General features: G+C 46.4%; 1 protein-coding gene across 3 annotated transcripts in view; it reads right to left on the minus strand.

Moving 5' to 3' along the window:
• LOC144152624 (uncharacterized) overlaps positions 1–27,769 on the minus strand; it is a 324,401-nt gene that overhangs the window by 14,299 nt on the left and 282,333 nt on the right. For 2 of the 3 annotated variants that reach the window (XM_077683960.1, XM_077683959.1), the window contains exons 5-8: positions 13,753–13,925; positions 7,189–7,233; positions 6,316–6,462; positions 1,366–1,510 (exon numbers count right to left, since the gene is read on the minus strand). In XM_077683960.1, the coding sequence (XP_077540086.1) occupies positions 1,366–1,510; positions 6,316–6,462; positions 7,189–7,233; positions 13,753–13,925 (510 nt within the window). The remainder of the gene's footprint in view (positions 1–1,365; positions 1,511–6,315; positions 6,463–7,188; positions 7,234–13,752; positions 13,926–27,769) is intronic. The other variant, XM_077683961.1, reaches the window with a different exon arrangement.

A 27,769-nucleotide genomic window follows, 5' to 3' on the forward strand; every position in this document is an offset into this window, starting at 1 on the left:
TCCAAGCAGCCAAGCTTCATTGTGTAGCTGGACGATGTCATAGTTCAAATAAGGAAAAAGAAATGGACTTGGGCAGGACATGTAGTGATAAAAAAAATATCCCGGGTCATCTCCACTAACGTGAAATCTGGTGAGTGGTGAAGCATGCAGTATATACGTGCATTTAAAGATTGCAAGTCTCTTGCCACATGGCGCGCGCTGATTGGGCGCCGAGAAGCGCGGTGGTAAGAGCAATCGTGTGCTTGCCGAGGCAGTAGCGCCCTCTTTTGTGTTGAATTGGATTTAAGCGATTTGCATGCCCCATCTGCCCCAGTTTGGGGTACTGGCATGGGTCAACGCAAGTGCAGTGCAATGCCCGCACCTCACCCTGGAGGCTTGTCCTCGGCAATCAACGAGGCCCCCGCACCAGTTAAAGTATGCCTTTTCTTGCTTTTCTTGACCGACCACCCGACCTAATCAGGCCTAGCATCGAGAGCCGGTGGGTAATTGAGTGTAACAAAAATTATAACCCGTCTACAAACAGCTTCTGCTTGTGCTTGACGATGTATGTTCCACAAATCTTTAAATCAAGTTAGTTTATTTTGAACCGCTTTTGTTCTATTATGCACTTTTCTTTTAGTACACATTACATTCTAGCGCGAGGCGTTTGAAAACGAGTGTCCTGGTGTTTTAGTACCGTGACTACATGAGACAACACCGACAGGAGACACCGACAGCTGGAGCCCCTAAGGGGCTTCACCCAGAAAAAAAAAAAAAAAAAGCAACTAGTGGACCACTAAGGGTAACAGAGTGGATACCAAGAAGCGGGTCTACAGTTCATAGCACAAGCTACGTGCAGCACTGTGGAGGCTACATTGTTGTCAGCAGGGGTGCCTAACACAACATGAAGGGGGCCCTGAAAGGACATCTCCCTCTCCCCTCTCGGCAGGTGGAACCGCAAGACCCCGGCGCCTTTTGTCGCTTCCTTCGTGGTGAGTTAGGCGCCCTGAGAGGGCCGACTGTCGACAACAATGCAGCCTCCACAGTGCAGCACGTAGCTTGTGCTATAGAAGGAAAGGAAGACAAGTAACATGATGGAGCGATGAAATAAGAAAAGTGGAGGACAAAGAGTGGACTCGAGCAGTGCAGGACAAGAGTGGTCGGAGGTCGATGGGAGAGGCCTTTGTCCTGCAGTGGACCTGAGTAGGCTGCCGCTGTTGATGATGACGATTTCAACCTGCCCCTTTCAAGCAGGGTTTGCAGAGAAGATGCAGCAATGCCAAACTATTCGGTGAGATAAGCTACAACTTGTCACAGAGATAAAATTCCTGCCCTCGACCAAAGGAGGGGAAGGGGGGGAGGAGAGGTAGAGGAAGAGCCACTCACCCAGGGACTCGTCCTTCTCCATCTTAGTAGAGGTGCAGAGGTTCTCGGGGCCGGGCGTGCCCTTGCCGTCAGGAGTGGTCTTGCCCTTGGGCTTGCGCTTGCGAGTCTGGATGCTCTCTTTTCGCATTGCCAGGGGCCGGTTGATCTGCACGTGCAGGGGTGAGAGTACAGAATCCGTCGGCAAGGGCAAGTTTGGCATGGAACTTTCGTGCGATAAACTACAACACACGATGACTGGCTGCAAGCGAAAATGCATCTGTGCGTAAATGCACCACAACCAATCGTCTCTATCATCAGCAGCATTGATTAAGAATGCCCACGATGACGATGACTGGTGGTGATGTACGCCCATATGGTATTTTCTCGGCCCTAAGCAGACACTCTTAAAAAGGTGGGGTGGTGCAAAAGTCATGAATCAGCTTCGATTGGGGGATTTGTACTAGAACACACCAAGTACTAATTCAAATTTGAACAGTGGCATGCAGGTAGCATCCCCTTCAGCCCGTTCTAAAACATGAGTATTATAGCCATTAGCATTGACAGCCATAGCAAACGAAAGCACCAGTGACAGACTACCATTTTGATCATGCTTGCTCGAAGCAACGTGCAGAGTTCCACATCGGCTTAGAAGTGCAAGTTCATCTGCTTTGCATCGTTACACCAGGAGCAGTGTATTATAGCGCCACTTCAAAACTAAGTTACGCTGGCAGCAGAGACTCTCTGAAACCTCTAGACCAGGTAGGAACTCAGCATTGATGAAAGAAAGAAGAAGATGGAAGAAAGAATGTTATTTTATGCTTTTCTCAAAACGCTCTCCAAATCTAAGCATTGGAGAGCATCTTGAGACAAGCATAAAATAACATTCTGGACAGCTTGACTACACGCTCGTTCAAAAAGTGCAGCATTGCAAATGCACTTGGCAGCACTGAATGTTGCACACCCTATCAGAGTGACAGCTAGAAGGAAGACGGTAACAAAGCAGCGACGACATCCATGTTAAGTGAACCTACACAGGCCTGTGACTAATAAACTCCAATTGAGTTTGTGGCTGTTGCCACCCTTGCCTATTTAGGCCAGCTCATATTAGAAAAATATGTAAAATTATTTTCTGGCCTTCCGAATTGCAGGGGGTGGCTTAGAATTGGGGCTGGCTTAGATTCAAGTGAATGCGATAATAATCCCACTTTTACTGGTTGCATCCAAGGATGAGCAGCTCTTGTTTGGAATCCTGTTTTTGCTGAGAAAGCTCATGTTTTACTTCATGTTGCATATTTCTTCCAAGTTGTCTTCTGTACCGATTTTTTTGTGCAAGGAAACTGTTGCCCACTCCTCGAACACGCGCACTTTTTGATCACACGCGCGCTGCTTTCCACCACGTCGCTTGTTAAGTTTGCATTCTACGTTTTCCAATGTTGCAATTTTTTTTGGTTTCCCTGTGGGTTGAAATCCACTGTCTGTTAATAAGTTCTTAATTAAATGTCTCGCGACGTTCTTGCATATCTGTTTCAAGCTGAGCTCTCCCAACTTCCCACAGCCTTCATATGCTTGTCAAGTGCACGAGCCAACAGAGATAAAAACAAAATGCCTTGATAGACCTGTCAACCACATGGGCCAACAGACAGACCTAAATGAAAAATGCTTTGACACACCTGTCAACCACATAGGACAACACGCACACTCACGAAAAAAGGAGAGAATTGTCATCCGCACTTCCTAGTAGCATGACAGCTGTCACAACACTAAAGGGTTTGAAACCGCACCTCTAAGCGTGAAAGGGGCGATGCTAGGCTAAAGGGACAACTTTGGAACCAGTGCACTATGTTGGTGTAATTTTCCGCAATGCTCCATATCATCGACATTAGAATACATTCAAAATTTAGTTACTCCAGTACAACTGGGAATGAAGATAAGCCCACCACGATAACCAATTGAATGTGGCAGCATAGAAAAATTACTACTTAAAAAATATGAAATACATACACCCATTTTTTCTTTGTAAGTAACCTCCACAAAGTTTACTGTGCAAGATAAGGGTAGTCAGTTGCAGCACGTTCTTTTTCTTTTCATAACAATGTCATGCGTTAAAATTTACTTAGTTTTCTCATTTCTTCCACATTTCGAAGTTTCAACTCTATCTGCTCTCAGTAAAGGCAGGAGACCTAACACAATCAGTACCCTACCTTGTTCTCCTCACAAAATTTTCGTTCAGAAAGCAACCCGACAGCAATTTTTGGCCGTGCCGTTCAACAACGATAAGTTTCCCCACACGTCAGTCAGGTTGGCCAAAAAGTTCAAATTAATTAAAAATAATCCGAGATTTGAAAGCATTCACTGAATTTTTTTGTGGTCAATCAGAGGACACTGCCACTTACAGTAACCCTACGCTGTTTACTGGCAATTTCTTTCAGCCTTTCTGTTCCGTTTTCTGCTGTGGAGCTGTCAAGAGTGTTTGTCTCTCTCTGCTCTTGGAAAGCTTGCTCTTTTTGCTTGTTGAACAAGCTTTGTTGAATCCGGGTTCAACTTAGCTCCTCTAGCACTCTCCACATGAACCTGGGACCATCATAAGCACAGCCAAGGCCTTCGCTATCTCCGGTTCTGAGGGACAGGTTTTCCAGCACCTCTTCCTTACTAGAGCGCTGCATGATTTGGTTTCAATTTCAGGTTTCGTCATTCAGCCAATCTCCCATTCATGGCACTTTTAACTGAGAACACAAGCATGTTAGGAGGGAAAAAACAAACACAAGAACTTGCTCTTTGTTGATCCGTTTCCTTGGTCTAAGGAAACGCCACCACTGTGACGATGAAACAATCTTTTTTTCTACGCTGCACATAACCAAACTTGGCAGAAATATTCGTTATTAATTGGGAAACCATACACATCAAAAATATAAAAACGAGACTTATGCGGGAAGTTGCACTTTTTTGCCTTAAGAGTGAGAAAGTTGCCACATGTAAGCATATAATTTTAAAATTCCCAATCCCTTTTCAGACGTCTTTTCTATTTCAATAGGTTGATGGTGATGAATGGGTTATATAGCAGGCTGCCATTGCTGTTGATGCTGCTGCTTGGTGGTGCAAGTGCCCCCATTATGACCAAGCCAGGAAACTAGAAATAGGCATCGGGACTCCTGAAGCTTTGTGCCATAACAACCTTCAGAAGAAAAATCACTTTGCAGAGGCGGAAGTATTTCAAATGAGCTTCATGTTTCTTAAAGGGGCACTGACACAAAAATTTAGCATCTTGTTTTTTTCGTTGCGATAAGTAGCTAGTGACCTACTTATAACCTGTAGAAACCTCATTTGCTTCAGCGTGCGACGGTTGTTAAATTAGAGGGATTTTAAATGCGGCCAGTCGCAGTTTCGGTTTCAGCGAGTGCCGCGAAACGATGGATTTTGTGGATTTTGTGTGAACAAAGCTGACCACGTGACCGTCGGAGGGATATCACAGAGCAGAGCCGCCGTAGCACTGTCGAATCCGCATCGACGGCAGTTTCTGCGAATGCCCCCACGTACTGATCTCGTGAGGCGCTTGATTAAAAAGCGACCGTGGATGTGGCGCAGGCGCTGCGAGTGCAAATGCTACCGCGGCTAAAGAACGACGCGCGATGCTCGAGGCGGTGGGTGGCAAGACGCGCGCTGGGAGCAGCCAGCCGGTCTGCCTACAGGTCCGCCTACAGATGTGTTCGGCTCAGCACTGCGGCGGATATTCGAGTGCCGCTCTCGTAAGCGGTGCAGATGACAATTTTTAATGCAACCCGCCATCGCATCATTAACTCCTTTCTCATTTAAGCCACTATGGTCGGGACTTGGGGACAATTTCGTGCAGCGGTAACAAGCTATCACTCGAGCTACCTGCGCCGGCCTGGGCCACTTCGCGGCCGTGGCCGCCGCCTGCACAGCGACCGTGCGGCTAGCTCAGTGGGCTTTTCGTGCCTCCGGCGCGTTTTCGCATCCAATGGTAATAAACAGTAATAGAAACAGAGTGCCTGGAATCGCTGTAGAACTTTGGTCGCGGCCAGCTGCCCGATTTGCTGACGAAATCACAGCGCCTCCGCCGCCAACGATCGGGTCGTTCGTTCTCGAGAGCAGAAGCTCCGCCCTCCGGCCCTCCGATTGGAGCGGCGAGCCGGGCGAGCCCGCGTAAAACGCCGGTAGTGCGGAAGCGGCAAACACAAACTCGTGACGTGTTTGGATGTTGTTTATTTACAATTGCGCGTGGTCCTCTGCTGGCTGCTCGGTTGCGTTTCGCACACTTCAAAATTGATTTTAAATATGTTCTAGGCTGTATTCGCCACTGATATTTTGCAGATGATGTATATGTGTTCCCACCAATCTATCTCCGACGTTATCTCGCCTTCAAAATTTTGTGTCAGTGCCCCTTTAAGCTTTCCAGTCCTTGTCACTCCGTTTCATTTTCTTCTTTATGTGAGCTCGACCCTCCCTTTAGGGAGTCTTTAGATCCCCCCCCCCTCATATCTGCCCTTCTCCAGTGTCCGCTGCCAACCACTTTCGGACCGACGAAACTAAACTCAGCCCAGAAGCCCCACGGCAAACTGGCACAAGTTGAGGAGAAAAAAAAAATATATTACTGAGAAAAAGCTCACTTCCAATTTGCATGCATCTGGTATGCATCGTCGCTCTGTTTTTGTCACTCGCGTAAATCCCATGTTCCCACTCACTCAATTGGCCTGCATATTACTTCGCACAGTACGTACTCTCAACAGAAGTGATTCAATTGAACCAAAAAATGAGCAACTTCGTGTTGCCACCAAGAGGCAGCATTGCATGCCGGAGGCCACATCCATCATAGTTTGGAATGCGCTCTCGAGTGCACGCGTGTAAAATTTGTCGAGAGAAAGGAGTCACACCTGAACCCCTCTTTCCGAACATTTAAGAACACCACCTCAGAGAAACGGAGTCCCTTCCGTGCCAGTGCCGAGAGCCACTCACATTATGCAGTTTGAAGTACAGTCCACAGGCGTTGCACACGGGCTCGCCCTCATTGTTCCGCCTCCACAGGGTGGTGGCCGTGGTGCCGCAGTTGGAGCAGCACAGGCCAATGCGCCGGGACACGGTCGGCTGTTGAAGCTGAAGGGACTGGGGGCGAGAGGGAAAAAAAAAAAAAAAAAAGAAATAAAAGAACTGTGCATTAGAATGCATGCAAAAGAGCTTGTTAAAGGAGTAGTGACACGGAATTTGAAAGCTGAGATAACCATGTAAAATGCTTCCTTTTTGTCAGGAGATATCTCCCAGCGAATTTCAACAGTAACCGTTCAGTACGACACATTTGAAATCCATTTCAGTCTTTGCCCCACGAGAAAGACCAGAGCGGACTGGCATGAAATCATCTGCTCCTTGCCCCAAACTGCCAACGTCGGGGCTCCCGTGACGTAGCCGACGCACCGACTGCGGTTGGCGCGCGCTGCTACGCCGTGTGTATCACGTCATGGTTTTGGGACTGCCGTCATGCTGCCCAGGCAGGTGGAAATAGTGAATACCTCGGCCGGTCTCAGCGTGCATGTCCAGACCGGCAGCGGTGCGACAAGAATGGTGACGTCACGTGCTACCTCCTGTCATGACGGCCGCTCGGCGTTCGTTTTGTCGAAACCGAAACTGACACGAATAAACGGCACCGTAAATGATTGTTTACGCTGCAATCGACCGTCTAATGAACCATTTTATGATTAGTGGGCTGGTAGGCACCCATAGTAGCAAAAAAAAAAATTGCAACACAAAAATTTCGTGTCAGCACTCCTTTAGGCAAGCGTCTTCACTACAGCAATGCGGTGTCTAGCAGTCGGCCACTGTCACCAAGTTTCTTACCGCTAGAGAAGAAACCGACGCTGCAACCATGTACCGCCGTGGGAACTATGGAAAGAGCACAGATTAGCATTAGCTTCGAAATTGGCCTTGCTCAAAACGTTCAGAGTGAAAATATGTGAAGTGCCGCAAAAACACCGAGAAAACTGTTTGCTTACATCAGGATGAAATAAAAAAAAAGATGCTGCAGCAATAAGAAAATGAAACAAGGCACCTTTTCTCCCGTTTTCTTTTCTGCTATAGGAGGGCTACGTGAACATTTTTCCTTTGTGATTTGCTTGCGATTGCCCCATCTGTTGCTACGAACTCTCACCCCCCAGAGAACGCGTTTCTAATTGCTTTAGTGTTACTTTTAAGGGCAAAAATTACCAACACAGAGAGAGAGAGAGAGAGAATGCTCTTTAATGTGAACTGGTGAGGTAATTACCAACACAGTTCTAGCCACATGCATATGGGAAAACATCTTTAATGGAGCACAGAAAAGTTGACCGAACTCGCAGTTAGCGAAGGCGGGCGAACTGCCTTGGTAAGGTTGAGTGCAATACAGAGAACTCATCAACAACTTTTATACAACATTGTGATATTTTATCCTTTTAACTCTTTTGTTACCACGCCTATTCATAATCATTCAATTTGAACGCAAGTCAACATTTTTTCTAGGACGTGTTTTTGAAATGTTTCCCTACAAAATCTACATTCGAAATTTTTTCTGCTATTGGTGGTTTGTGATACACAACTCCTTTTTTATCATTTTCTTCCACAACTTGACAAAAATTTTAATTTTGATAGTTTTTTTTTCTTGAAACTATGATGTATGAAAACTAGAAAAACTGGTGTTATTGGAAAGGACGTTAAATATTCTGCATTTTGTGCCCTGTAATTTTTTACCAGAAAAAAAATGTTTTCTTGGACCCCTAAAAGTTGGTCAATTTTCCTGTGATAACGAAAGAGTTAAAACAACTAGCAGTGAAATGGTTAAGTGTGTGTATGTTAAGTGGAGCTCCAAGAAAGATGAAGTTCTTAGTTAAAAAGAAAACTGGCGGCATTGCAGATGAAAAATATTCATGCAGTCCTCAAGCAAAATGAGGGAGAGAGAGAGAGAGAGAAAGCACACATTATGCCATTTTCCTATTGCTACAGGGTGTTTTCACTCCTTACATGTGCAAACAAAAAACTTTCTGATCGTTTCTTCCGCACTTTTGCGTCATCATCATTTTTTAGCACAAGGTTGTGCTGGCTAAAGGCGACGTCGGTTTGCCGTGTCGTCGCTTCCAAACCCCACGAGTATGCTTGCCCCGCTATCTGCGATGTTGGAGCGGCAAAAGCAATGTTCAGCTGGTTCTAAAGGAAAAGTGATATCAGTTGTCAAGAGTATCTGCAACTTCACCAATGAGTGGAAAGTTCAGAGTAAATGGAGGCTGGCAATTTGAAAGGCTGGCAAATGAAGGCTGGAAGGCTGGCAATTCAGAGTAAATGAAGGTTGGCAATTTGCGCGAGAATTTTTCAGCATGCAAAGAATGAAACGTTACCCAATACCAAGCCACCCCTAATTGAATTCGTACGGAGACAGCGTGCTGCTGCAAGAGAACGCAGGCGAGATTGTGAACCGAAAACTAATGACCTCAGATCATTTCCTATGTGCCGGGCTTCCTTTGCATCAGTGTACATTGATGTCATAGAAGCTTTCCAAAAGGTACATAACGGTGTTGTTTCAGTGCCACATAGAAATCGATGTCTTTGCCAAGTTTTCCTAACTTGCATTGAAGTTGCCCCCCCCCCCCCCCCCCCCCCGAGAGAGAGAGAGAGAGCATATCGGTTCTTAAATGCTTGTCTTGCCCTCCTCACCTATAAGCCGACGCAGAGCTAAACTGCTATCGCAGTCAGCATCAGGGCTTCATTGCTCTCTTCGAAGCTGCACCTGTTGTGCTGTGTTGGCGCACATCGCTTGTAAGGCCGTTCTTTTTTTTTTTTTTTTTCGTGGCTTGACATTACACAAGAGAATGCATAGATCGTGCTGTGTTTCTCTCCCTCGCTGTGTTTCTCTCCCTCTCCCTCTCCCTCGCACGTGCTCTAGCCCTGTTTCCAGTTCACTGGCTCATCCATCACTGTGAAATGTAGCCCCGTGTTCGACCAGCAAACTCGGCCTCCAGCTTCGATGAGCAGCTGCTCTCGGATACAGGTCACCCGACAAGGAGGATCAGAGGCCACTCGATGATACCATAAGACAGGCTGAATTCCAATTTAAGTTTGCGTATTATGCACCCCATAAAAAGACCCTCCAACCACGAAAATCCACGGATGTACGAGGGCAGCGGAAAGATCTGTTCTACAGCAACAACTGTTAGTGGGAGACCGGCTGCAAACGACACAAAGCGTAGTCCAACAAGCTTCACGCACATCTGAACACTGATGTGTGAAACGTTCCAAGACTGAACGGCGTTCACTTATTATGTTTGCACAATATGAATGTACGCAATGATCGCTCGGTGTTACCCAAGATGCACAACTATACATCTTGAATGCGCGTACGTTTCGGATTACCAGCGACTGCGCGTGCTATTAAATGCATTTCTGAATGTGTTATTTTAACCACACCACATGCTGAGCTGACACGGCTCCAAAGTATGTCACAAAAAGGTGTTGGGATAACGCTTCAGTTCAAGCCTTATGTGCCCCATATGACAAAATTTACCGTCAAGTGCGTCCAAACTTCACTGAAAGTGCCTACAATCGATAATCAAACTTTCAAAGGACCAAATCGCAAACGAAGAAGAAACCCATTCGACGATTCTTCGCGCGCAAAGTAAACGCATCTAGGAATGGTCTAAATGTATACCGATACGTGGCTTATGAGATAAAGGTTATACTATTGGACACCTTCTTCATGACCGATGCGTGTATTCTTATCTAGAACCGTTCCTTTTTCGCGATTTTCAAGTAACCGTTTCGACGCAATAGAAGCCCGGTTTCACGTTTGCGCCGCGCGTCCGTAGATCTTATCAGAGCTTTTCGGTCGGCCAACCGGTCTATAGGGAAATGCATTAGTTTGCCAACAAAACACCATCGGTCCCACTAAGAAAGCTTTTGCATAAAAAAAAAAAAAAAAAAAAAAAACCTGGCGTTGTGAGAAGCGAATAGGCCTAAAATTTTTTGTGCACAATTTCACTGGTGAGCTCATAAAACACAGCTTCCGAACGAAAGGGAGCCAAGAGGAGAGAGACAACACAAAAACACGGTACACGTGCAAGCCATTGATGGCTCTACAAGACCCCGTGACTCGGAACTCCATAACATGCCAGGTGGAGTCTCAAGTTTGCCTGGCAATCGTTCGAGCGGTAGGGGGGATCATGCGACTTGTGGCTTTGCAGCATGTCAGGAAATCTCATCAATTTGCCTGGTGTTCATCGGAGATGGTTGGAGCGCCTGTCGCCTTGTCTCAGGGTGGAAGGTGCTTTGATGTTAGGTGTGCCGGCAGTTTCTGCTAGGGCTAAGCGCGGTCAATCACGCAAGTAATCCAACAAAAGTACGCCAATTTTAACTATTATCAGAGATTAAAACGATTGACTTTGTTAGTTAGCTTAACGCTGCTTAGGTTAAAACAGCAAAGTAGTGCCAGACATGGCATTACTTGGGATAACGCAGCCAGACAGCAGTTTATTAATTAAACTGCACAGTTCTCAAACAGGGGGCGTGTCGTGTACAAATCAATGTTAGCACAAAGTCAAGAAAATGTGCATAATTTCACTCTCATTGTCGCTTTCGTGGCATTTTCGCCGCACTTTGCATGCTTTTACTCTCAAACAAATGTAACAAGCCGAGCCAACTTCTAAGCAAAAGCAAAACTGTACACTTCCCATAAATCCCAAGATGGCATGCAGTTCCCCCATCAGTGTCCTCTGCAGTGTATATTTGTAACATAAACTCGGAACTACCAACTCTTATGAGTGTGGTCTTGACCCTGCTCACAATTTTTCGTTGTCCCATTAGTGAGGCGCAGATTATGTCCAGGTCACTCTGAAAGGAGCCATGAAGAGAAAATACAACTTTGTTTAATTTGAAAGAACTAGGATTCACTATCTCACTCAGCTCCATTACAGTCACAAAAGATGTTTTTTTAACGAAAAAAAAAGCAAGAAGTTTTTAAAACTTTCAAATTTTGCACCAAAGTGACGTGTTGTGAGCAAGAATGACGTCACATGGGCCAACAATAAAACATAATTTTTAGTGCGTTAACTGCACGTTAGCACTCAAGTGATGCGGTCAAATGGCACTAGAGGCCCCCATTACAGAGGTACAGTCATGTGTCGTCGCGACAGGTCAGTTCGGCGGCCGCCAATCGCACAAACAAGGTTCCGTGACGTCATAGAAAAATTGCGGGAAATTGGCTAGGGGGTCACGACTGCTTCACGCGTTTTCTTTAATATCTCCGTTATTTGTTCGAAGATTGCGATGATATTGGTATCATTGTTATCGGGACTAAGCAGTCTTTCTAATAAACCCAACTTGTATTTTGTCTTCATGACTCTTTGAAGGAAGTTAAGAGGGCTATGACGATGCATCGTAATGGTCCTACATATGCAGAAACGTTTCTTCGGAGCCAGGAATGTATCGTACCCCAAAATACGTCCTCCCTCTCAGGAACTCATATACCAGCGCAATTGAGACACATAAGAAACTTGTGCAGCAACCTGCCAGCTAAACCACTTCCCAAGCCATTTCAGCCCTAGCTGCTACAGAAGACAGAGGGGCTGGATGAAGTGGAAGGAGAACTTCATGGCGTGCGGTCCTGATCACATCCTGGTTCTGATTTGAAATTCTGAGAATTGCTTCTAGTGCTGTGTAATACAGTCAGTGGTCCCTGTACCTGCTGCAGTTCAATCAGGGGGCTACGTTTCTGTAGCAGGCAGCCTCTCTTTGCCACTGCGCACTCCCCCCCATGTGGACATGCCGCCACTCCTACATTGCTGCTGCTGCTTTTTGCGACTTATGGGTGATTGCCATATACACTGTGATTGCACGCAGCAGGCGCACTGTGCTTGGCTAGGTCAGAGTCCTTCAAAGCCTTTCTGGTCATGAAACTTCGCTATCACGCTATGGGAGAGCTTCGTACGTTGCCGCGCCGCGGCGCTGGTGTTGATCGGAGGGCAGCCGGGGGCGTGGTCAGAACGCGTTTGGCAGGGAACGGACCACGGAGTAAGATAAAACAGGCGCTTGCCGCCTTATCAGCAGTGCGCTTTCGCTTTACGTGTCATGGGCCGCTCAAATGGACTTGTCATTTTGTGAGTGGCGAAAAAATTTGGTGCGAACGGGCATGCTGCTACTGCGTTCCTGCCTGCCGGGCGGGCTACAGAGCAGCGGCAGCCGCCCGATGCCCTCCGATCTGCAGTGGCACCACTCGTGGTAGCCTTTGTCCCCGTACGAAACTTGGCCGGGAGTTCCATGACCATAGAAGCATTTAAGGACACTGGCTAGGTGCTTACACCAGCATGGACGCAATATCTTTCACAGCCGGCACACTCTCTCGCCTCTTTTTCTCTCTCTTCTTAAATCTGGAGTTTTCCAATACTCTGGCCGCACAACGACCATGATTTAGCTGTGCAAACCATCCCGCAGCGTCGAATTCAATGACGACAGTGGTGATGCGAGTTATTTGACTACATGCAATGCAAATGTGCTGACACCCACGCTGTCACCTCTTCCTTCTTGAGGCTGACTTTTTTCCCTCCACTGGTGACACGGCAGTGACGATTTCACTTCTTGGCCAAACTTGGCTTCACAAAGACAAAGAAAACATTGAGAACGAGGATTAACTGACTACAGGTGACACGAGGAGGCCTCTGAAACACCCTACTAATGGCAGACGTCGTAAAATGTAACGTTGCCGCTGCTCAGCAAGCTGTTGTGCCACATCTAGCTGCAACGGTCGGCAGCAAAGGCAAGTTGCAACACCACAAGAGAGAGGGAAGGCGGAAAGAGAGAGAGAGAGAGAGAGAGCGAGATAGATAGATAGAGAGAGACAAAGAGAGAATAGTCTGTAATGATACTGGTAACGTTACCCTGGCCAAGGTGCCTAGCTTGCTACACCAGGTGTATGAAAAAATAAGAAAACAATGAAGTGATGATGACTATGATGATGATGATGCGCGCATTAATAGAGTCCTGTTCAGAGAGTCTGATCCAGTCCTGTGCTTCGCAGGAAAGACAAATAGAACTTTTGTCGCTCGAGATGCTCATTTAGAGTTAGGCCAAAGGCCTAACACGCCACTTATAATTAGTCCTCTAGAAAGCGGAAGGCCCACGGACACTAAGCGGGACATCCTAGCTGCTCTATACCGTGTACATTCACAAAATACGTGGTTCAAGTCCTTGCGCATGCCACAAAGGCTGCAGAAGGGGAAAGCAGCCCGTTTCATCTTGAAGCGAAAGTAACTTGTGTAAGCGACATTTAGCCGCACACGATGAAGAACCGCTTTGTCATGCTTGAACAGTCCGTCAGGCATCCTAAAGGTCCCGTGCAGGTCTATAGAGTGAAGCGGGGCATAATTTTGCTTGAAAATGGAGACTCACCATTCTTCGCTGGGGCTTCGCCGGGGATCTGGTGGAGCCGTTCATCTTGTGGTAGAGGCCACAGGCGTTGCACAGGTAGTGGCCGGTGCCATCCCTACGCCACAGGGGCGTGGAGATGGCGCCGCAGTTGACGCACTCCCGGGCTTCGCCGAACCCCGCATACTCCGACGAGTCTGCAGCAGAGAAGGGCCCCCGGAGCGTGGGAGGAAAGCGCCCGCAACCCCGTGAAGACGGGTTAGTTCACGTTCAACGAGTCAACGAACCACGGCATCAGCAGAAACATCAGAAGACACGAAAACTACCCACAACAATAGAAAAGGCCAACATTAAACACTGGTTAAGTGCGTGGCAATCGCCCTAGTACGCGGCAAGGTAGACAGCTATGCGGGGCAGCAGCCGCCTCAATTCATGTGCCAATTTTCAAGACAACGGCAAAGCAGACAGCTCAAAAAGACGTCCTCCGAAGTCTACAACAATGCAGGATGTTTTGCTGCACTACTTTGAAGCGCGACTTCTGTGCCACTTTTACGCGTAAGAATGTTCAACGAACAAGCGGCATTTTTAAACCGAAAACATTTTGTAATTCATTATCTTGGGCAACTGCTCTCAGTTGTCTTGGGCTGCTTGAATTTCTACAATGTCTTTTTCCAAACTGCGGCTGTTACTCGTTCCCATGTGCTAAGCTCTCTTCGTGTAAGGCAGTGACAGCTGTGACAATCCAATTCTTGTAGCATTGTCCTTATTTAGGAGCCTAAATAGAGTTCTGAGATGTCTACGATGCTCCCTGTAAATTGGAGCACACCATAAATATAATGTTACACTATGCAAACATTACAAGTGAGTAAATATGTTATGAAGTGTAAAAAAAATGAGCAATGCATGCACATCTCATCTCACAAGAACCACCTTCTCCTCAAATTATGGTTTGAAAGTAATAATGAAGACATAAACGTTTGGCTGCAGCAATGAGGACACGTCCTAACCGCGTGATGACTTCAACACTCCTGCCGTGTTTCGTGTAAACCCTAAATCACTCGCTCCTTAACAAACGTACTACAATGCACTGATTACCAACTCGTTAACAACATTGAAATGCATTTGCAAAGCAAGCAATGAAGAACAACGATTCGAGCCAATTTGAAATGGCACTTACAGAAAGATGTTGGATAGTATTGGGATCAAGCTCAGAAGAATCTAATATCAAGAAAAGTTCAGGCACAAACAACAGAAAGCTAGCACATATACGTTTGCATAACTAAAAGACATAAGAACACATGAAAGCCAAAACTATACATTCACAAAGGTAGCTGCACTTCAACAGCACAAAATGTAACAAAATATTCTCTAAGAGCACATCTATAACTCTGCAATACGCAGTTGTTCATATTATCGACAATCATTTCAATCACATCAGCTGAGAACGGCACAGAATGCAAAAATGAATACGAGAACAGGTCAACAACAAAACATAGTCAAGTGTGGTTTATTCGGACCACATTATCGCAAGCAACGTGAAAGCACTGTAACTGAGGCTTCAGGAATAAATAATACCATATACACATCCAATTAGAAAGGTCAGAGACTGAGCACTAGTGAACACCACCTATACACCAAAACATAACTGCAAAGTTAGGGGTGGGAAATAATTTCAAGAGTCAATAAACGGGCAGTGCAGTGAAGTCCACTGGAAGGCGCACACGGAAGGAAGTCTTTGGCACATGTGTCCACATATTTTTTGTTGTTGCCGCTGCACCATCATTCTTGCCAAAGCTGCACAAGTGAGGGAAGTTCTTCGAGACTTGCAGTCAGTCGCAGCAGATGAAAAGTTTCGTAGCAGTGAAGTCGCTCCTCACACCCAATTCCAGAAAGAAGAAAAAGAAACAAGGGTTGAACAACAGCTAATATAAGGATATGTTGCATCTACAATGAAAGATGCTTTACTTCATTTTTTTAAGTGTATGTGCAAAAGCTAGGAGCCTAAAAAAAGGCTTCTTTAAGCCAGAACGTAAGCAGATACAGCAGTGATTACCTGATAATTTTACTACAATATAAGTGCCCATTATCACCTTCATAAGACAAACAGTCGTTAAAACAAGATATATTCAGACAATTTTGTGCCATTGTTCTTGAGTGGCTATAAAAAGCTGCCGTAAGACCAGGTTTACTATATCATTTATGATGTAGACACTACAAAAGCCCTTACGCGCTCCTTCCGTGCACATGCTGCATATTGTGCTACAGATATTCATCTCTCAGCCAAATTAAGTCCCCCCCAAGTAAGTCCAATCGAACCACACCAATTCCGATAATTTAACGAAAGTTTACAAACGAAAGCCAGATCGGCTTGCATTGTAAGCGCACGCCAGCCAAATGACCTGAACAGCCTCAAAAATCCGCCGAAGCACACAACGTCCTTGACTGGACGTTCATAACGAAAGATACAATAGCAGGAAACGCGATTGTCTTTTCCCTCATTTGCTTTTTTCTTTTACTTCGCTTAGGCAACCCTTTGCCTGCGGTTTGGGTCTAATTCGCACACCTCTCGAAACACGAGGGGGTTATTCTTTTTTGTTTTTCTGTTCTGTTTCCGCAAGCGCGTTACTATGGAGGCAGACAAGGTAACGGCAAATGTGACATGTTTTTAGCGAAGTGTCTGCGCCCGCATGCGCGCCTCGAAGCGCTGCGCTCAGACGGCGCTTATCATATTGTCCTCGGAGCCCCCCACGATTGGCTGCGCTCGGAAACACAATACAAACCTGTCATCTACAATGGAATGCGAGAACGAAGTCCCACCGGGACAGTACTCACGTTCACCTCGATCAAAGCACGCTGTGAGGCAGACAGAAAAAAAAAAAAAAAAAAAAGAAGAGAGAAACAGCACAAAGCCGCACACACGCCAGGTGTTGCTTCCAGCGCGGATATTTTGGGCTCCAGCGTTGCAACGTCAGGGGAGACGGCAAAAATACGATTAAAGATGCGAGGCAGCGATAAGCCTCGGCGGGGGCTCGGCAATCGCAAAGCGACGGCGGCAAAATATTGCGCGTAATAATCGTCGCGACGAAATTTTGGGGAGAAAAATCAACGTGGTCACACAACGACATCAAACGCGCGAAGTTATTATGCTAAAAGGCCTCGCGTTATGCCCGACACAGAGAGCACCGTCGTTTCTGCCAGTCGCCAAGCAGAAGGAAACGTTTCTCGGTCTACGAGCGCACCGAAGGCTCTTAACAGATAAAGAAAACTGGTTAGTCGCCTAAACCTGCACGGTTGGTGAAGAACGGGGCAGCCATGGCAGCGTTTATCAGTCGATCACGATTGCCAGTATCAGATAAGGAGGCCACTCAACAATAGGTCGATCGCGAAGAGATTTGAGGCCGCGATAGTTGCACAACGCTACCTAAAACGGCGACGCGTCCAAGGCCGCACGAAAAACCAAAGGCGTCGCCTGAGTCACTACAATACGAGCCGATCACAAAAAGGTGCGCTCCAGTGACCACCAACAAAGCAGAGATTGCCAAGCTAGTTTCTTGTATGTTTTCATTTCAGAGGCTTACGGCAGGCTCCGCTATCGGAGGCGATAGAAGGCGATCGGCGACCAAACAGGCACGACCATGCAAACAAAGATCTCCGCGGGTGCAAAAGGTGACCACACTGCCAATAAACGCGTGTAAAGAAGCGAGATAGGCCGCTAAAAGCTGTCTGCAAACAATAACATACTTGGTTCGAGGAGGCCGCCATTACGTGAAGCGAGAGCTTCCTTTTAGTTGGATTCTGGCGATGATACGATAAGCGGCGCCACCGGTACGTAAACAAAACAAATACATTACAGTACTTTATGTAAACCATATATAATTTAAAAACAATTGTGTTTTATTACATTTTCACGCGCGATGAGGAAGAATACACCACGTTTATTTTTGTTCGACCGCTTTGACCTACATTTGCGCTGCAGCCACTAGCACATCTGGCGGCAAAATGTTCAACTGAAACTGGCGCGCGATTTGAATGCGCCTTTTATAGAAAGTGGATTTTCTCCGCACGCAGCCGGCTGATTATTTCCCAAAGCAAGAGAGAACTTGTTCTTTCATAAATTTTAAGCCAGCCGCATGTCGCAGAAATAGGGGGATACAGGACAACAATTTTTTTTTTTTTTCTTTTTCACACTTGACTTCACCCCAGCAGCTACTCAGTGGTGACAGTGGTGATGCGTAGCGGTTTGGCCGGTTGGGTATTATGACCGGCCAAACCCTTACAGCTCACTCAATAGTTGGTGTGTTAGATAAAGTGCAAAAAAGCTCTCCCATACAGAGAGGGGAGGGAAGGGTACGTTATATTCTAAGTTACGTTACATTCGAAGTAAGGAACTGTCACAGTACGTAAAAATTTATAAGAACCTTGTGATATTGTCCAGCATACTCCTCAACAGTCTTCAGTGCTTTCTCTGTCACTTCGCCTTAGACGCCGCGCCTTAACCAGGGGGTGGGATCAGGTTGTGGTGGAGGCGATTCGTGGAGCACGTACGCACCAACTCATTTTTCGCTCCGTGCATGCCCCCATCCAAAGCTAAGTCTAGCGCTCCTGGGCTTGCGTGGTACAAGGCGCGAACATTTAGGGACACTAAACGGGAGTTAGATTTTTGCATAGTGACTCAAAGATTGCCCCGGAAATGACCTACGCTTTCTTCGCTGATAAACTATCTAACCTAGCACGAACGTCTCTCATCAGCGATGCAGCTTTGAATTCTGGCAGGGAGTGTACAGGCCCTAAGGCTACATACAAGTTTCCTCAATGACCCCCCAAGATGGCACGGCTTCCATGATTGCAAGTACAAGGATGTGCCACCCACACCCAACTATATATACCCTTCCTATAACCTCTACCCCCTTGGTCTACGAGCCTCCTCATTCAATAATGTCAATCAGTCAATCACTCACTCACTCACTCACTCACTCACTCACTCACTCACTCACTCACTCACTCACTCACTCACTCACTCAATCAATCAATCAATCAATCAATCAATCAATCAATCAATCAATCAATCAATCAATTCTCAGCCCTCAGTGGTCACTTTTTCATTCGTTTACTCCGGAGTAAAATGACTTCGCATGAAGATATGCCAAACAGTCAGTTCAAACTAGGCTAACCCGAAATCATGGTGTAGTTAGTACTTATTAGGACGCGGGTTCGATTCCCGCCCATGGAGACTGTATTTCGTACGAAGAACGCGTATTACGTACGGCAATACGTAATACATCTCGTTCGCACGAAATTTCTGCGCACGCTAAAGAACCGAAGGTGGTTTAAAGTGGTCCCTAGCTGCGCCTTGTAGCCAGGGTACAGTCCCAGTTTGTTACCTAATTCACAGTTAATACTCCAGCCCTTTTGCTCCCCCTAGAGTAATGGCCGATATCTCTGAAAACTATTCAAGGACCATGAACTTGCCCTTCAAAGCAACGCCAGGATCTGAAAAGTTTGTTTCCAGACAATGGCCAAATTTCGAAATTGTGAATTCTGTGACACGATCTGAAAAATAGCCCGTCGAGAACGTCAGGCACCGCGAGTTAATTTCTTTTCCTTTTTGTCTACCTCTTTCGAGGGCACTCACCCCGTCTCCAATGCTAATCAGAGAAGCGTGTAGGCGATTGTAAACGCCGGCAAAACTGCCTGCCTTTTCACGAAAGAGCTCTCTCTCTCTCTCTCTCTCTCTCTCTCTCTCTCTCTCTCTCTCTCTCTCTCTCTCTCTCTCTCTCTCTCTCTCTCTCTCTCTCTCTCTCTCTCCCTCTCTCTCTCTCTCTCTCTCTCTCTCTCTCTCTCTCTCTCTCTCTCCCCGTCCGTCTGCTGCTTGAAGTTCGTAACATATGCAGAGTACTTCCCGTAACTTGGAACACTCCCTGAAATTCGAAATATTATATTGTCTCCAGCGAAGCAGTCAATGGTAGTTTTATATGTGGATCGCCTCACCGGTTTCCCAATTTGATAGTGAAGTGATCATTTAAAACGAATAAATACCCTTTCAACGAGTGAATGCTGCCAAAATTTCACTGGATCGTTGCAGAGAGTCCGAATATGCGCATTACACTTGATTTTCCGAAAAAAAAAATATTTTAACGGGAAAGCGGTTGTTGTAGCAGCTTTATCGAGGACCATGGCCCACAGGCCGAGTAGTTTAATGGGAGGGGAGGAGGTAGTGGGTTGTGTACTCTTGACTGTCCAGTCTTCATGCCAGATGTGGAGTTACTATCGAAACACACTGAACGAGAGTGCGAAGCTGGGCGAGTCGGTAGGAATCCATTAATAAAAACAGCGCAAAGGACGGGACACAAAGGACGAGCTCGACAGGGACTCGAGTCCCTGTCGAGCTCGAGCTTGATTGCACTACTCGATTGCACTACTATCGAGCTCGATTGCACTATTCGTGCAGTGATGACAGAGTAAAGTCCTATGGCATGTAACAGACTTTCGCGTAGCGAAGTGTGATTGGTTGTGTGCGGGTCCAATGGTTGCGTGTTGGGCAGGATGTAGGTTCGATAATTGTGAAACTTGACCAGTTCCAAACGGGACGGGGGAGGTCCGCTTGTGCGGAGACTTGACAGCGGGCATCTCAGTGGAACATGAGGCGAGAACCATTTGCCAAGATTCTCAAGAGTGTATGCCGCGTTGGCGATGTTTTAGATGCGGAGCATCTCATGCTCGGGGCTGTGTACCTCCCTCTCTTGTCGTCCGCCGTCCGCACTCTACTGCGCATGCGCGTCTCTTCAGCCCGCCCCGTCAGCGTTGAGGCTGACGTCAGCGCAGTCCACTATAAAAAGAAACAGTTAGGCGGCGCCCGGTTTAGATCCCACGACTCTCTGGCCGCAACGGGAGGTACGTGGCGCTCTTCCCACTGCGCTACAAACCGGGACGGGAGCATGTGCTACGAACGCGCCTTATGTCCTTCACTCATTCAAACTACGTCAAGAAGCTACTGATACAACGAAGGCACGCGAAGCTGAACGTCAACGGAAACGACGGACTGAAAACTAATGGGAACTTCAGTCGACCCCATGGCTGCTTCGCATACTACTAAGGTTCCCCTACGGGAAGATGGTGTAATTTTTTTATTAAAGCGAAAATTTTCATAGTGAGACCGATGGCGTTGTGTCAAAAAACTAACGAATTTCCCCATAGACCACTTGGTCGGCCTAAAAGCCCTGACAAGATCTCTGGACACATGGTGCGCGCGTGAAACCGGGCATCCATTGCATCAAAACGGTTACTTGAAAATCGCGAAAAAGGAACGGTTCTAGATAAGACAATACAAGCATCGATCATGAAGAAGGAGTGCAATAGTATAGTATACCTTTAAGGTTCGACGATCGATTGGACGCACTTTCAGCGAAGGTTGGACGCACGTTTAGCTTCCGCGCTTCTCTCGACTTTCTTTAGGAAGGGGTGGTAATTTTTTTTTTTAAACGTGGAGATGGATTATACTCGGTTACAACTCAAGAACGGCACCACCTCATGTAGTGTATCACTCCGCCAAAGCGCCGGACCCGTAACGTCAGTGCGCGCGCATTTTGAAATGGGTTTGCTATGAATGCGTGATATCGTTTGCCTTGTCTCACGCAGTTTGTTTGTCGTCACTGGAGTCGTTTATAAGCATATTAAGTCCAAAAATCACGGGAACGGCTCACGCTATGTTCAAAATATTCCCAGTAACGCCCTACTTGCGCCGCGCGGAGAAACATCCGGCTACGGTGCTAAGGCACAGCGGCAACTTCCGGTGCCGTTGTCACCGAGTATAGGCATAGGACCTGAAACAAAGATTGAAGGGGCGACGTTTGGCTTTCTGTATCTGATGACACGCAGTGCTGTGGTAACGTGGGAGAAGTCCCTACCGAGTAACCAGCGGAAGGGCGGGATCTGAGCTCTCCTGCGCTGCAGCGTGTGCAGCCTAACTTACGGGGAAGGTGTCCGCGCGTTCCGGCACCCAGTCAACACGAACAGTTGCACAGTTACGTCCTTGCAGGTAAGTATGGGTGGCGGTCTGGTGCGAGAAGATTTTCTGAGCAGTTGGAAGATTGGTGAGTTCAGATAGTTTGCTTTGAACTGCTGCAAAATCTTCTACAGTAAACGAATTCAAACGGACATTGCTGCATTCAGTGGTTCTTTTTTCTGTCTAGGCTATACAACTTCGTAGTAGAAAAATACTATTTACTTCAACTGATTACTAAATCAAGATGTAAAAAATAATGAAGAGATGGCCCACGCCACACTGAGTTATTCTTATTTATTTCGTTGCTGGAAAACTGAACATTTCTTTGTCCAAGCTGCGTGAAACACTCTCCACCACTTGCGAGCAGCAACAGCCAGAATTCCTGATAATACGGACAGATTTACACACAATCCCTTAGAATCTATATTGCAACGACACTGTGCGAGTAAGTATCGACCTAACGTTGTCAGATTACCGATAACGGCGACGGCCGACCGCAGATGTGTCCCGAAGAATCCTACAAGGCAAGGCGTCGTGCTCTCACGGGGTAATGCGACGACACTTTCATCATCATCACCACCACACCACCATCATCATCATCAGCATCATCATATCTACGCCCACTGCAGGGCAAAGGCCTCTCCCATTCTTCTCCAATTACCCCGGTCCTGTGCTAACTGCGACCAATTTATCCCCGCAAACTTCTTGATCTCATCAGCCCATCCAACTTTCTGCCGCCCCCTGCAACGCTTGCCTTCTCTAGGGATCCACTCTGTTACCCTTAATGACCAACGGTTATCTTGCCTTCACATTACATGCCCTTCCCACGTCCATTTATTCTTCTTAATTTCTACTAATATGTCCTTAACACGCGTTTGTTCCCTGACCCACACCACTCTCTTCTTGTCCCTTAATGTTACGCCTATCATCTTCCGTTCCATTGCCCCGCGAGTCGTTCTCAATTTACGTTGAACTTTGAGCCTCGTCACACGCCAAATAAGCTTCATCAGCCGTTGTCACTGATCTTTGGCGAACGTTGTAGAGAAGCCGACCCAATGGGAAATAACCTGCCAGATCTTACTTTTGAAAACCGCCAATTCTTGATGCGCGTACCGCAGGAACTGGAACTTCTTTCCCGGTGTTACGAATCGGCCAGCGCCACGTTTTTTCCCGCATCAGCGACCACGTGGGAATCGACCATGTGCGCCCGCGTGTCGGTGAATCGTACTTTCGTGTCTCGACATGCCGGGTCAGTCACCTCGCTTTGCAACACACCTCCGGCGGCTGTCGGCTTCTACGTGCAAAGCCACGACGTTCGCCACACCCTTCAGGCACCTGCGCGTCGCCTTGACCTCCCCGGCTCAGACGTTTCGCTATCGGCGCGATCAGCAGTTGATAGGGCGACCCCAGCACCTTTCAAAGACACTCTCTCCGCCCCCCCTCCCCCCCACTCGGACGCCATGTGGGACGAACCCATGAATGACTCACGAACTATGGACAGAGGGTGTGTGTCTGTGATTTCATGGCGTGTTACTCTTGGGGACGTTTTTTGGGTATAAATAGAAGCAGCACAAACGTTGAAAATCATTCCTGCCTGAGCAGCGAATCCATGCGGTCGCTCTGCTCGTGTCCTGTATTGTAACCTCGCCCGTCGGGGCATTGTATGTTTTTTTTTTGGCTTCGGCTCACCTCTCGCTATGAAGTAAACAGTTACGTTATCCTACTGCTCTGGACTTCTTCACGGCTGCAACAACGGCTGGCCGCTCGCTTCCTACACGCTACCCATCGTATGTTGGAGGCCACGGAGAAAGGATCGGGTGCCCCCGCCCGGTCGCAACACCGGCGATCACGAATGCACGAATGCAACTATACCTGTGATGAGATGGGGGCAAAAACTTTGTCCCAGGTCCTCCGATGTAGTAGTGCGTGGCGCGGCTTCCTCACGGGCTGTGTGTCCTTCTAGACTCGGGTTGGCCAAAAAAAGTCCTTCCGAGGGAGAGGCGCTTGGGCTCCATCTACGTCACAATACTTAATACTGGCGCCGCTATTCTTTATTTATTTATTTATTTATTGAATACTACCACCCTGAGTGCCAGACCTTAGGCAGGGATGAGAATACAAATATGCAGTAACAAGGACGCTATAGTTACATAAAACAACGCATAAAGAGAAAAATGGAAAAGGAACGCGAAACACATTAACAATAATTATCTTAAAACTTATATGAAAGCAGGGAAAAAAGGAAGAAAGGAAAGAACATTTGAACGTTTAATTTCCTGGGCGGCGCGACTCGGAAACCATAAGTTCCGGCAGCTAATTTATCTCTAAACTCAGTTTAAACTCCAACTTTTTCCCCTCAGACTGCAGGATAGGAGTTCGCATTAATTGAATTTTAATGTATTTTGCCTTATGATGCCTTGCCAACCCACCTACGATCCCAGAGTAAATGCCGAGCGCCCCGAATGTGATGATAGCGCAATCGGATAGACGCCGGTTTCATAACGCGAGGAACCTAGTTTCGATTCCAACAACGGTTGCATTAGCAGTAACTTCTATTGTGCCCGTGATGGGGTAAAAAATGAAGCGTTTTTTTTTTTTTCTTGAGGCTTGAGGCGCGCACTGCCCACACGTGCTCGTCGGCTCCTTGCCTTCTCGCCACTTCCCCTTCTTGGCCTAGCATTTTCCCCCTCTCCACTTTGCTGCGCCGAGTTTTGAGCGACCGCTGTCACGTATGGAAGTCAAGCTTAAACAGCTCCACTGTTAAAAAACGTTACTATTACCGCCGTGTACAAAACTGTGCCTCGAAGACTCGCGAGGTATCCATGGCGCTGCATGAAGCGAACATGTGAGTCACATGTTAGTGGTTTTACTAGTTTGGAACGATTTTAGTATATATACGTCTTTCTGACGAATTGTCTTAACTTTCCGCCGACTGGCTGAATCGAGACCAAAATTTTCGCGTATATGTAGCCCAAGGAAGGCTATAGTTCTCTTCCCCACATAGCTGCATCTTAAAGTCGGCTTTTTGCACGACCCACCAGCTGTGCAAAAAAGCCAGACCAGCAAAAGGTTTATGGGCGCCAAGAGCAAATTGTTTGGCAATGTGGCACGGGTCAACGTATTTGATCGCTGCGGTCATCCACCCCTTTTGAAATCCAAGAAGAAATATCTCGCGCTTTCACAGTTGAGAACACTGAAAGCCTTATATGAATGAAGCTTATGTCGAAATCGGCATTAGTGTTATTCCGACGAGGCAGTCTATCGATTCGAGCGAAATTGTTTGCCAGCATTGCGTAAGCTTAAGTTATCATTTATTCAAAATATAGACTGATTACAAGTGATTGATTGATTGAAACGATTTATTAATCAGCCGATTTACCAATCCTTGGCCATCGCCGTGTGGGGGTACACGGTACTCTATTGGTATGCCTGAGGGGAGACTATGCAGGCGTGCTGAGAATTTCAGCGTAAGGTCGTTTTTGTGCACAGTACTTTGGCGCCCGCTGCTGTAGTTTGACAGCGGTGTTTTACTCGTTGCCGAGCGAACGAAGGGAGATCCGAAGACAGAAAGATCCCAAGACAAAACACGATTCACAACAACATGCTCGGCGGCGGCGATGCGCTGCGAGAAAACAGAAGAGTAGCTCGCGCAGCCATCCCTTCGCTCATCAGCGATCACATCCTGAGACGCGGCAGCTACGCTCCGTGACCCGGAAGACTGCAGTTGCGTTGCGCACAAATTTCGCATTAGGGAGTATAGTAATCTCAGCCATTTCTTATGGTTGACCGACTGACATTTATTTACTGTGTTGTTTGTTTATTAGCTATTTTATAACACCCTGGCAAATCTTCCTCAGTAGTTAAATCTGTTAGCCTGTGTATGCATCTATGCTTGCGTGTGTGCGTGTATGTGTGCGTGTATGTATGTATGTATGCATGCATGTATGCATGCATGTATGCATGTATGTATGTATGTATGTGTGCGTGTATTTATGTATGCATGTTTGCATGTATGTGTGTATGTATGCATGTATGTATGTGTGCGTGTATTTATGTTTGCATGTATGTGTGTATGTACGTGTATGTATGTATGTATGTATGTATGTATGTATGTATGCATGCATGTATGCATGCATGTATGCATGTATGCATGCATGTATGCATGTATGTATGTATGTATGTATGTGTGCGTGTATTTATGTATGCATGTTTGCATGTATGTGTGTATGTATGTATGTATGTATGTGTGCGTGTATTTATGTTTGCATGTATGTGTGTATGTATGCATGCATGCATATATGTATGTATGCATGTATGCATGCATGTATGTATGTATGTATGTATGTGTGCGTGTATTTATGTATGTATGCATGTATGTATGTATGCATGCATGCATATATGTATGTATGCATGTATGCATGCATGTATGTATGTATGTATGTATGTGTGCGTGTATTTATGTTTCCATGTATGTGTGTATGTACGTGTGTATGTATGTATGTATGTATGAATGTATGTATGTATGTATGTATGTGTGCGTGTATTTATGTATGCATGTTTGCATGTATGTGTGTACGTGTGTATGTATGTATGTATGCATGTATGTATGTATGCATGTATGCATGCATGTATGTATGTATGTATGTATGTATGTATGCATTTATGCAGGCATTTATGTATGTATGTGTGTATGTATGCGTGTATGTATGTATGCAGGCATTTATGTACGTATGTATGTATGTGTGCGTGTATGTATGTATGTATGCATGCATGCATGTGTGTATGTATGCGTGTATGTATGTATGCAGGCATTTATGTACGTATGTATGTATGTGTGCGTGTATGTATGTATGTATGTATGTATGTGTATGTATGTATCTATGTATGTATGTATGTATGTATGTATATATGTATGTATGTATCTATGTATGTATGTATGCATGTATGTATGTATGTATGTATGTATGTATGTATGTTTGTATGTATGTATGTATGTATGTATGTATGCATATGCATGCATGCATGCATGCACACTGGGACGCACCTAACCGGGCCACACATTAACTTGATGCACACAAGAACTGCGTTTCTTTTCTTCTTTCATGTTTTGGCCGGCGCCACAGCCGCAAATGAATGCGCGACTTACACAACAGTAAGGTAAAAGGCACAGAGATACACATCTAGAAGGCAGGAACGACGTTACTGTAATTAAATACGTTTTGTAATGAGTAGTAAATAGTTAGGTACATAACTGATCCGGCAAATATTCTTTTAACCTCTTCAAGCATTGTTTTGTCATTCTTCGTTAATTACCGTACAGACGAGTGTACACGCCGCAATCGTGTAATGGCCACACCTAAACTTAAAAAAAAAGACAAGCGCCAAAACTCATCGAATTGGTTTTCGTGTACAGACTATTTTAAGGCTGCAGAATCGCCCTCTACTTGGGGCGTGAGAAGAGGATGTGGGCGAATAAGAGCTCCCGAGCGATAACGTTGGAATGATAGTGACGATTGATACGGGCATAATTGCTTCATTAGTTGTCGTTTGTGCCGAAGCGTCCACCAAAAAAAAAAAAACGCGAATGTCCACATAACATAAAACACAGTTCCCAAACGAATTACCTTTTCCGGCATGTAATGGCTGTATCCTTGATTATCGCCGAAAATCTAGGGGGTGGGGAGCGGAGGGGGGCGAAAACTTACGGAGGCACCACAAGCCCTTGCGACACTTCCGTGCTTCTTTTTGAAACGGCAATGTTTGGCGGCAGCAGAGGGCTTGAAATACTGCGAGAGGGCGCTGAGACGTGAGAAAGTGTGTACCCCGAAGTCTTCTTCATCAGGTTCCTGAAGGGGCCCTACCGTGACGCATGGCCCTCAAACGGCAGCTGCAGATCTTCTATCGTGACGCGGCATCGCGCTGGCCGGCGCTAACAAGGTCTGCCGTACGTGCTTCTTGCTTTATAATCTCAACACCTGGCCGGACAAAGCCGCCAATGAGGTCTTGATATCCGCCGGCGCACATTCAACACCGTCCACG

The sequence above is a fragment of the Haemaphysalis longicornis genome, unplaced genomic scaffold, assembly GCF_048455015.1.
Source record: "Haemaphysalis longicornis isolate Haplotype H1 unplaced genomic scaffold, Haemaphysalis longicornis Haplotype H1 scaffold_9, whole genome shotgun sequence".
Lineage (NCBI taxonomy): Eukaryota > Metazoa > Arthropoda > Arachnida > Ixodida > Ixodidae > Haemaphysalis > Haemaphysalis longicornis.